At 44.3% G+C, this 12775-nt stretch overlaps 1 protein-coding gene across 1 annotated transcript in view; it reads right to left on the bottom strand.

The window, feature by feature from the left end:
• PPFIBP2 (PPFIA binding protein 2) overlaps positions 1-12775 on the bottom strand; it is a 310354-nt gene that overhangs the window by 83995 nt on the left and 213584 nt on the right. The window contains 1 exon segment of the mRNA XM_030200947.1: positions 10502-10633. Coding sequence (XP_030056807.1) covers positions 10502-10633 — 132 coding nt within the window.

Raw genomic sequence — 12775 nt, 5'->3', positions numbered from 1 at the left:
GCCTCCCCACCGATATCATTGAGACCTGGACACAGCGCCAGTGCGACCAACCCGAGCCACGAGGCCCAAGTTGAGCCTGACCACATGACAGACCATATGTCCAGCTGAGGGATAGAAGGCGGTCCGGAACGGACCAGAGACGGACTCCTGGACTTGTGGACACCCCCGAACCAAGACGCGGAAATCCCCAGAGACCTGTGAGGTAGATACTACGATTCAGGACACTCACCTGGAACAATCACCCGAGCGCCCCGGACATCCTGCCATTTGTGAACTTCCTGACGCTGAATCTGAGTAGCAAAGCGATAGCGAGGGCGGAACCACCCCTTTGGGATATCCATCGAACGCGCAAAAAAACCTCCGGCCCGTGATCCGGCCCGTCTGCACTGAAGACTGCAGTGCGAGAGGCAGCAGTGCCAAGAGTCGGAAGCGCCAGAGGGAGCCCGGTAAGACAGCCACACACGGCAGCCCCAAGACCACGCGTCACTCGACTCGACCTCGGCATCAGACCAACTGCAGTTTACCACTGTCGACGAGACACCCGAACGCGACAACCCCTGCACCGCCGAACACCAGCCGCCGAATGCTGCCACGCCAACAAACACCGTCCCAGCGACGTCCCCCTCCAGATTGGCTATTCATCCGTTGGACCTGAATCGGACCCCGCCGATCGGGCCTGCCACCAGCGCCAACCAGTGAGAGAGGGACCTGGCTGATAAGTAGGGCACAGAGCGTGGGATGAAGTGAGGAAAGAGCTGGGCAAAATGTGAAGCGAGGCGAACGGAGGTGAAGGTGAGCAGGGGTTCGCTGGGAGTGGACGCAGCACACATCGAAACTGACTGTCTGGTCCACTGAAAGTAAGGAGACCAATTTGGCGGATCTCTATTTCCACTCCACCTGGAACTGTCGTTGCCAAGTACTCATCCACAGCAAGCAAACCTATAAGCTGCTGCATGGAGGTTAATAGAGAGGAGTGGAAATGAGCCTAGTAAGTCCTCTGTAAACAAGGAAGCCAAATTGCTTAATCTCTATTTCTAATACCCTTAAGCAGCCGTCATCCAGTATACTCATTTCCTTCCCAACAAACCTATGAGCTGCGGCAAGGAGGCTTAAAAGACAGGATTGGAAGTGAACCTATCTAAACCACTATGAGGGCAGCTGCAGAATAACACGCCTCCAGGTAAACTACTTGATCAGCTGAAAAGAAAAAAAAACCCACATCCAACTCGGTGTACCAGAACTGTATTACCTCAATACTGCTTTAAAGAACTTTAACTCTGCACTAACTTACTGTTTACACTGCACTGTGTATACTGCACTGCTTACTGTTTAAGTTGCACTGCTTATACTGTACTGCTTGGACTGTACTGCTTATACTGTTTATATTGTGCACTGCTTACTGTTTAAGTTGCATTGCTCATACTGCACTGCTTACACTGAATTGCTTATACTGTACCGCGTATACTATACTGCTTACTGTTTAAGTTGCACTGCTTATACTGCACTGTTTATACTGTACTGCTTATACCGCACTGCGTATACTGTACTGCTTACTGTTTAAGTTGTACAGCTTATACTGCACTGTTTATACTGTACTGCTTATACCGCACTGCATATACTGTACTGCTTACTGTTTAAGTTGTACAGCTTATACTGCACTGTTTATACTGTACTGCTTATACCGCACTGCGTATACTGTACTGCTTACTGTTTAAGTTGTACATGAACTACAGCCAACATGAATACCAAAAAACTATTCATGATAATTTACTTCCTCCCCCTAATCTACCACGCATGGACCACTCTCAACTTAAACAACAACTTACCCACAATACATAAACCCTATAGACAACCCATCTACAACTCACCAGACCAAAAGAATAACAACCAACTAAAAGGAAAAACAAATACACACGGAAATAACCAACAGAAAGGGAAGAAAGGAAACAACAAAACCAAATACCAAGAAAACAGGCAACTAATAAAAATCAACACATCTACGGCCCGGACCAAACCGTACCATCCAATCCAACTGGGATACGCAAACGCTAGGTCAGTAGTAAACAAAACAGAGATTATAACAGACTGGATCACCACAGACAATCTTGACCTCCTATTCATCACTGAAACCTGGATCCATGACTTTAAGGATCCCATAATCCTAGATTTATGCCCACCAGGATACAAAATTACCCACTGGACAAGAAACGGGAAAAGAGGAGGTGGTATAGCCATAATATACAAATCCGAGTTCACTATCACAACCACAGCTGAATCCATCCTACCTCAACTTGAAATTGCATCGGTAAGAATCAATCACCCAAACCTGCAGGAACACCTTAACGCAATCCTACTCTATAGGCCGCCAGGCAACTGGCAAGACACTCAAACACACCTCATGAACTTCGTCTCGAACACATGTATCTCTACTTCAAACCTTACCATAATAGGCGACATTAACCTGCACTTGGAAGATCCTACCTCAACAAGCACCCAAGAATGCAAAGAATTCCTACAATTATGGGATCTTCACGTACCAAATGCACAACCAACACACACCAAAGGACACACACTAGACATTATCGCATATAAATTCGATCCAGACCTAAACCTTATACTAGCAGATACAAAATAGATACCCACACCGTGGTCAGACCACTACAGAGCATACATCTCCCTCCAATGGCGAACAAAAACCACAATCAAAAAACAAGAACAAAAAACCTACACCACAAGAGGAAAAATAGACCCAGTAATATTCTGGCAATAGATCTACTATAACGGATGGACAACAAAGGCAGGCACAACCAAATTCCTCCTAGATTGGGACGATAGATGCAGAACAATATTAGACAACATCACCCCAACTCAAACTAGAACCTCGCACAGAAAGAACTCAATACCATGGTTCAACGAAGAACTGAAAAAACTCAAAACACAAGTTAGGAAATTAGAACATGCATGGAATAAAAAGAAAGACGATCCCACACTTAATGCTTGGAAACAACTCTGAAGAAAATATAAATACACCATAAGACAAACCAAAAGACTATACTACAAAACTGAAATTGGACCAAATTACAAGGACACACACAAACTCTTCCAACTCGTGAATAAACCACTAGACACCACACCAGTCATGAACAACAGCAAAGACACACCAGGAGCTGAAAACCTCGCAAAGTACTTCAAAGAGAAAATAGTACAACTGCGACTTAAAATACCTGTCAGTCCCATCAAATACGCTGCACTCCTAGACTGTCTAGACCCAGACCCTGGAGTATACCCAGCAGATAGGATTTGGACTGAATTCGCGATACTATCGGAAGATCTCATCTCCCAAACGCTTAAAAGATTCGCCAAATCTCATTGCAAACTAGATATATGCCCAAATAACCTTATGAAATCGGCCCCCCAACACTTTATAACAGATCTAACGAAACATGTGAATTTTATGCTACAAAATGGACTCTTCCCAAAGAAGAAAGGAAACATTCTACTCACCCCCATACCCAAAGATGAAAAGAAAAACGCGAGTGAATTAACCAACTATAGACCAGTAGCATCCATTCCCTTAATAACCAAAATAACAGAAGGGATGGTAACCAAACAACTCACAGACTATCTAAACAAATTCTCAATACTACACGACTCCCAGTCAGGATTTCGTTCTAATCACAGTACTGAAACAGTACTAGTTACGCTCATGACTAAATTCAAACAAACGATTGCAACTGACAAGAATATATTACTTCTACAATTCGACATGTCAACAGCCTTCGACATGGTTGATCATGGAATCCTACTACACATCCTTGAATACTTCGGTATCGGAGGCAACGTTCTTAACTGGTTTAAAGGATTCCTTACCACTCGCTCATATCAAGTGACATCAAATTCGATTACATCAGCCACATGGACACCTGAATGTGGAGTTCCACAGGGATCTCCCCTCTCATTGACTATATTCAACCTAATGATGACACCCTTGGCCAAACTACTATCAAACCAAAACCTCAACCCATACATTTACGCTGATGATGTAACAATCTACATCCCATTCAAACAAGACCTAAAAGAAATTTCCAATGACATCAACCAAAGTCTACATATCATGCACTCCTGGGCAGATGCCTTTCAGTTAAAACTCAACACAGAAAAAACCCAATGCCTAATACTCACCTCTGAACACAACTCGAGCAAATTTACCACCATCAACACACCAAAACTAAATCTATCAATTTCGGAAACCCTGAAAATTCTTGGAGTTACCATTGATCGGCACCTAACACTTGAGAATCACGCGAAAAACACAACCAAAAAGATGTGCCAATCAATGTGGAAATTAAAAAGAGTAAGACCATTCTTCCCAAGGACCGTCTTCCGTAATCTGGTACAATCATTAGTACTCAGTCATCTACACTACTGCAACTCACTCTATGCTGGCTGCAAAGAGCAAATACTCAAAAAACTCCAAACAGCCCAGAACACGGCAGCCAGACTCATATTTGGAAAATCAAAATATGAAAGTGCAAAACCCCTACGAGAGAAGCTACACTGGCTCCCACTCAAAGAACGCATCACGTTCAAAATATGTACCCTAGTACATAAAATCATCCATGGCAATGCCCCAGCCTACATGTCAGACCTGATAGACCTACCACCCATCTCGCACATTCCTTAATCTTCATTTCCCCAACTGTAAAGGCCTAAAATATAAATTAATGCATGCATCAACCTTTTCCTATATGAGCACGCAATTCTGGAACGCATTGCCACGCAACCTAAAAGCGACCTATGAACTGACCAACTTCCATAAACTACTAAAGACCCATCTCTTTGACAAGATATACCACAAAGATCAAAACATGTGAAACTCCCACATATATCCAGAAATGTTAATAATGCCTATCATGTATTCCATTACCATGCAACCCCAAATCCTTCTGTAACACCAAATGTCTATTCTCTTCTCATTTCCATTATCCATGATGTATTGTAAGCCACATTGAGCCTGCAAAGAGGTGGGAAAATGTGGGATACAAATGCAATAAATAAATAAATAAATTAATTAATTAATTAAGTTATGTCCAATAAAAAAGGTATCATCTTATTTTCTTTTCCATGTTTTATTTCTATTGATTACCTATTTTCTACCGAAGGGGGAGTTCCCGGCAGTAATCGGCAGCATGGCCACATTAACACATGCTGCCTCATTACCGCAGGAGTAGCATGTGAGCCGTTACCGCCAAGTAAATAGGTGGCACTAAGGGCTCAGGCAGAAAATTTATGCGTGCTACTTTTAATATTAGCACATGGCCATATACCGCCCCATTAAAAAAAGGCCTTTTTACCCACCGCGGTAAAAAATAGCCCAATGTGTGCTAATTTCATGCTTCCAAACTAACGTAGGACACTTTTTACAATGGCTTACTAAAAGGGCCCCTTAACAGGCTATGGACATGGCCTGGCATTAAATTTCTGGACAAAATGCCAATGCTGAGCACTGCCTGCTGAATATCGACCCTTCAGTGTTCAAAATGCCACTCAGATGTCCAGAATGTGCCCTAGAAACAAAACAGAGCAACCTTCTAGAGGTTTTAACAATACACAAATTTTTGGATACTCTTGGGTTTTCAGATGCATGATTAACAAAGAAATCTCTCTATATAAAACGCACCTCCAACATTCTGAAGCCTTCATAAGTCCCAACATTCCAAATGCATGGTGGTGAAACCCAGAATTCGCCCAGGAGTGTTTGCCCTGCCCACCACGTCAAATGTCATGACATCGAGGGCGGACCAATGACAAACTACCAATCACATCGCGGACACGTTACTAAGCGACGGCACGTGACGAACAATGCATCGCGGAACAAAGAAAACCAGCAGCACACAGTTGCTACGCAACGACAACAGCAACGCTACAAGGAGCAATCACTCAACAAGGCTACTGAACAAGGGAGCAGAAGGAAGAACACAAACCGGGAACTTCAAAAACAACAAGGAGATGACGAAACTCGCTGGAAGCCGATGCAAATTTGGAAAACCATGCTTAAGATCACGGTATGTGCTTTCCCCAGACAAAACGCCCTACCAAAACAATAAAAAGCTATTCAACAACGGAAGTACAAAATTCCGACTGCTAAGAAGTAGCATACAACAAAAACCAACGAAAAACAAACACTGCAGTCAATAATACGTCCTTAGCTTTCACATTGTGGGAAGAAATGCACCATATAGATCACTGCTCTCCACACAAACAATGGACACGGAGGGCATAGGAAGGAAAGAAAAAACAGTACATATACACTCACTCACACTCTTACCTGGCTATAATGAGCAAATGACCTGCCACTATCACAGGGACTGCTAGCACCTCTCTCTCTCTCTCACACACACACACACACACACACACACACACACACACACATGGGACACAAAGGGAATGGAAGACAAGGAAAGAATCGTTGGGTATGGAGGGGGATAAGGCAAGAACTGCCACAAAAGTTTTTTGCTGTGCTATGTACAATTATAATGCAGACTCTTCATTTTGACCCTACCCTTTCACACTCTCTTTCACACAGACGCACAGACACACACTTACACTGTGTGTAAATCACACACACACGCACCCACACACATATACACACTCTCTCACACAGACACACAAATATGCCTCAAATGGTTCAGCTGCCCTATGTACAATTTCACTGCTGACTCTTCATTTTCACACTACCCTTGCACACTCTCTTTCACACAAACACACCCACTTTCTCTGTGTCACACACACACAGACACACATACATATACACACTCTCACTCTCTCTAAAACCTTGCTAGCGCCCGTTTCATTTGTTTATGAAACGGGCCTTTTTTACTAGTCATTTTAATAAAACAAACGTCCCAGTCAAACTCAGAGATTGTTGATTAGCGAAATACTTCCATCTTGGTCCGCAGATTTCAGAGAAGTAAAAGACAAGTGTCCATGATGTCAAAGACAATCCTATATTAGCATCAGAAACAGCATGATATTAACATCTGGAAGAATCCTATGTAGTTAACGCTGCTTTGCTATCAGCAGGGAAATTTTTTTAATATTTACACCATGTAAATGACAGTCTGACATATACACTTATGCTCTCAATGCTTAGGTCACCTAGGCTAGTAGGTCAAGCAAGTGCCTATTTTAAGCCTATTTTCAAATTGCCCCATAAAAGCTGCAGAATTTATAGCTAGAATTAGGCTGTGTATATTTACACCAGCTCAAATATTTTGTGCAAATCCACGCACCTACTTTATACAGACCACAAGTAAATTGTATATATTTTATATTTTTCTAGTGACTCTGCCTTCACGCTACCCGAAACCCACTCCCAAAATGCCAACTGAGTTGTATAAGAGTACACATGTTCTTCTGACCATGAGGTGTTTGTAATGTATACAAGGTTGGTCATTTCAGAGGAAGTATTTTACACCAATATACTAGCATTTAAGCAAGAAAACTCCTCTCTCAAATTGCCCCAAATCATTTGCACATCAACTGGACAGCTCAGTATTTTACTTAAAAGCAAAGAAAGATAGTTAAAGGTATATAAGAATTTTATGAAACACTCCTCCTTTTTGCTAAGAGAAAGCAGACATTGCCATTGTGATTAAAATTTGACCTCTGTTGTTTCTAACCTGGGACACATATAGTATGAACAAACTCTAATCAAATTCCAACCTGCTGGGACACGTGTCGTAACTTTTTATTTATTTATTCCACTTATATTCCACCCACAACCTAAGCAGATAACTCTAATCCAACTCCAACCTCAAAAACATATATTGAAGCTCATTTTCAAAGCACATAGACTTACAAAGTTACACAGGTTACTATCTATATAAATTTGTAAGTCTATGAGCTTTGAAAATAAGTACCATTATGAATTAACTCTGCGGGCATTTTTTAGCGAAAGCTAAAAATAGACATATGCTAAAGACACCAATGTATTCCTATGGGCGTCTTTAGCATTTAGTGTGCTCCTGTTTTTAGCACGCGCTAAAAATGCCAGCTTGCCTAAGTAAAAGGCCCCTCTAATCCAACTTCAACCTGCTGGGACACGTGGTAATTATTTATTTATTTATTTATTTATTCCATTTATATTCCGCCTACAACCTAAGTAGAAACTCTAATGCACTAACTCTAATCCAACTCCAACCTGGAACACATATGGTATGAACTAAATCTATTCCAACTCCAATCTGTTGGGAACATATCTAGTAATGCACTAACTCTAATCCAGGTCCAACCTGCTGGGATACATGTCGTAATGTAAAGGCTTTGATCCTGGCAACCTAGGTTCAATTCCCACTGCAGTTCCTTGTGACCTTGGGCAAGTCACTTAACCCTCTATTGCTCCAGGTACAGAAACAGAGATTGTGAGCCCTCTAGAAACAGAGAACGTACCTGCGTATATCCCCAGATTGTATACATCGTGCAGAGATTTCCATGTGGAAATTGAAGCATATTCCATAACAATGCACATAACCTAATTGATTAACAAGCCAATCAGCGCTAATTGCCAGTTAATAAGCAATTGACACTAACTGGCATTAATTAGAATTTACATGCAGAACTAAGCATCCTATATAATAATTTGCACCTCCGTCTGGATGCCTGGGTTCATAACACCTGGGTTTGTAACACAGTTCCCAATGGTCCGCCCTGGGGATGACATCACAGGGTGGACTAATGGGAAGTGAGAGAGAAGGGAACCCAGCAGCAGCCACCAGAGGTGAGTAAACAATCACCCCCTCCCTCCCCCCAGCCCTCCCCTTATGAGTTGCAGGATGCCCCCTCCCTCCCTCCCTCCTTCCACTCCCCTCTGAGTTCCACGCCCCCCCTCTCCTCCGAGTTCAATGCCCCCTCCCACCTCCCTCCCTCAAAGTGCAAGCAGGACCTGTCCTCTGGCAGCCCCTCGCCTTCCTGCGTGCCGGCTCTAATTTAAAAATTGTTACCTCGGGGTCCGGCGTCAGCATTGAAGGCGAGCGGCGCTTCACACTGCCTTCCCATCTGTCTGAACTCTGCCTCTGGTCCCGCCCTTCCGGAAACAGGAAATGAGGGCAGAAGATGGGTGACTTTCTCACAGGGTCGCCCAAATCGGCATAATCGCGGGAACGACCAAAGTTCACGGGGGCATGTCGGAGGCGTAGCGAAGGCAGAACTTGGGCGTGCCTAACACATGGGCGTCCTCGACCCATAATGGAAATAAAAGGGCGTCCCTGACGAGCACTTGAACGACTTTACCCGGTCCTGTTTTTCTTACCACCAAGGCACAAAAAGGTGCCCGAACTGACCAGATGACCACTGGAGGGAATCGGGGGTCACCACCCATTACTCCCCCAGTGGTCACTAACCCCCTCCCACCCTCAAAAAAACATCTTTAAAAATCTTTTGTGCCAGCCTCAAATGTCAGATCCATCACAGCAGTATGCAGGTCCCTGGAGCAGTATTAGTGGGTGCAGTGTACTTTAGGCAGGCGGATCCAGGCCCATCCCCCCCTGACCTGTTACACTTGTGGTGGTAAATGTGAGCCCTCCAAAGCCCACCAGAAACCCACTGTACCCACATTTAGGTGGCCCCTTCACCCATAAGGGCTATGGTAGCGGTGTACAGTGGTGGGTAGTGGGTTTTGGTGGCTCAGCTCACAAGGTAAGGGAGTTATGTTCCTGGGAGCAATTTGTGAAGTCCACTGCAGTGCCCCTTGGGGTGCCCGGTTGGTGTCCTGGCATGTCAGGGGGACCAGTGCACTACGAATGCTGGCTCCTCCCATGACCAAAGGGCTTGCATTTGGTCGTTTCTGAGATGAGCACCCTTAGTTTCCATTATCGCCGAAAATCAGAAACGACCAAGTCTAGGGACGACCATCTCTAAGGAGGACCTAAATTTCAAGATTTGGGCGTCCCCGACCGTATTATCGAAACAAAAGATGGATGCCCATCTTGTTTCGATAATAGGGGTTTCCCCGCCCCTCCACTGGGACGTTTTGCGAGGATGCCCTGAGCAAAACTTGGGCATCCCTTTTGATTATGCCCCTCCACGTGTCTCTAACAAGCAAAGACCATGTCTCAGACCACCAGTTTGCCTAAACCAGATGACACAAGACCACACAGAGTTGCACTCACTTACTGATAAGGTGCTGCACATTACCAAAACACTAAGGATGGTAAGCCGTATATATCTAATATTCCCTCTTTTTCTTTGGTACCTTTTAAAATTGGAGCTATCAGTTTAGACAGGAAATCTTTCCCTCATTCTGTCTGGAAAAGGGTTATTGAAGAACTCCATAAACAAAACTAACCCCAGTGAAGTCATATGTTTGAAAAGTAACATGTACAGGAGACATTGTGCTGCCCATCAGATTCAGCTGAAATGCCTGATATTTTATCAGCAGTCCAAGGAGGTAAGTGCAAGTGCCAAAAAGTTAAGGAGGGATTCAGCACACAGCACAACTAACCTCCACTTTGCTCTGTCTCTCCTCACAGTCATTCTGTTCCTTTTCCAGGCCAGCCAACTTGATCTTCAGGCCTGAAACTTCAGTCATGAGGTCCAGTTTCTGAGTCTCAAGGGATGTTCGGCTTAGCAACTCCTGTAGGAAACAATTGAATACATCTTTAGCAAAATAAAACAAAAACAATGAAAAATAGCACGCACTATACCATAAATGATCAAGGGTCACAATGACACAGACCTCCTTAACTCCTAGATTGATGCCTCATGATACCTCTCTCACTATATTGAAATCCTGCCTAAAATCCACCTTTTTGAGGCTGCTTTCATTCTAGTACTCCACAATCTCGGTTGTGCTAATTTTAGCCATCTACTATAATAAAACTCACCCTCAACATTCTGAAGACAACGTTCTGAAGTCACTCAGTCACTCACTGAAGGGTTCATGGATTCATGGTGGTGAAGCCAGAACACTGACCATGTCTCTCTGCCCCGCCCTCGCATGACGGACCAATCAGAAAAAACAACCTCAACATTCTGAAACACAAAGGACCATCACAACACCGTTCCCAGGCAACACTAGGCAATGTAAGACGGACCAATCAGAGGAAACTACGTGACAATAAGGGAGGAGCATTCCCCAGCAGAATGGCTCATTATCTGTGCAGCATGGAGAGCACAGAACCACTGCTGGAATGAGAGAAGAATATTCCTGCTGTGGGTATGTGCAAAAATAGACCGGGGGAGGGGGGGGGTGAAATTTTTAAATGCCTAATGCCAGTACTGAAGAGTGCCAGAGGGCCTATAGCACAGACTATATTTGGGATCGCTTGACATGGAGTCAGAGGAGCCAGAAAACAACGTGCCCGTCACCATCTGGGACAAGGACAAGCTGCGGCCCAGCTGGAAGGATTACCCGCGACCCAGCCAGCAGCAAACGGCGACCAAGGAAGGGGGAGGAGTAGGGAAACACGCGAAGCGTGTTTCCCTACTCCTTCCCTGCCTAGGAATCGCTGGAGACTGGCTGCCAAACTAACGAAACAACCGCACACCGACGCACCACCTCCATCATTAGAAAGGCATCCACTCTTTCTTCAACAGAAATGCAAACTAATAATACAAAACAAACAAAGAATACATGGTTTCTCAGGCGGCTGCAGGTAACTCCCCACCCCCTTCCTCTTCCCCTTTTGCCGAAGCGGCCAAGGACGTGCCCAACCATCCCCAGCCTCAGGCAAGCTGTCTCCCACCTCGGGGATTCCCTGAGCACCCAGAAAAAGACGGCGCTGATTCCTGCAGCGTATAAATGTTCCAGCATTCCCCTGCAGCAGGCCTGAAATGGACCAAACATACCGGATCACCCCCCGACGGCCCGAGACCGTGCTCTTCTCCCTTCCGCCAACTTAAAACAACCATCCCCGTCCCCGTCACCCACCTCCAGGATGCCCAGAACCCCAGCCCAATGGAAAAAGATGGCGCTGCTTCCAACAGCACATTTCTCTTCCAGCATTCCCCTACAGCAGCCCTGAAACGGCCAAAAAATACCGACAGACAAAGAACGTGCTCCTCAACCTTCCGCCCATCTAAAACAACACTGCTGCCTCAGCACAACACAAAAAAAAACCATGGAAAAAAAAACAACACTCAACAAAGGCTGACACCCCCTACAACCATATTTACATTTCACCAACAGAAAGACCCCACTCCACAAACCTCCTTGACAGACAAAACCACACACACACAATACAACAGAAACACACCCTCAAAGCCACACACCAATCCAACCCACTTTGCCAGCACAGCACAGCACATTCCCCAACCCCCAAGCAAAAAACAAAACAAAACAAAAAAAGACACACATCAACAACCTGCACACACACCGCACCCTCACACACTCACACACACACACACACACACACACACACACACACAAACTAACTCTGTGACACATACACACACACACAAAAAAACCCACATGCTAGCGCCCGTTTCATTGGTTTCGGAAACGGGCCTTTTTTACTAGTATTTCTATAAATAATAAAGCCATCATCTGTGCGTACTGTACAATATATAGTGGGAAGTATGCAATGTATTTCAATAAACAAGGTAGTGAGGGGACACATAGTTTAATTCTTTAAAATATTTATAGTTCACATATCTGAAAATCTATGCGACTTACAATAAAACATATATAAATAAAAATAACAATATGACAAACACAAAGACATGTTACTATCCACCACCATTGTAACACCATACTATACGCCGACTCTCATAAAGC

This window comes from Microcaecilia unicolor, chromosome 4 (genome assembly GCF_901765095.1).
Source record: "Microcaecilia unicolor chromosome 4, aMicUni1.1, whole genome shotgun sequence".
Classification (NCBI taxonomy): Eukaryota; Metazoa; Chordata; class Amphibia; order Gymnophiona; family Siphonopidae; genus Microcaecilia; species Microcaecilia unicolor.
The sequence above is the reverse complement of the archived record's forward strand: the minus strand, read 5'-3'. Positions and strand labels throughout refer to the sequence as shown.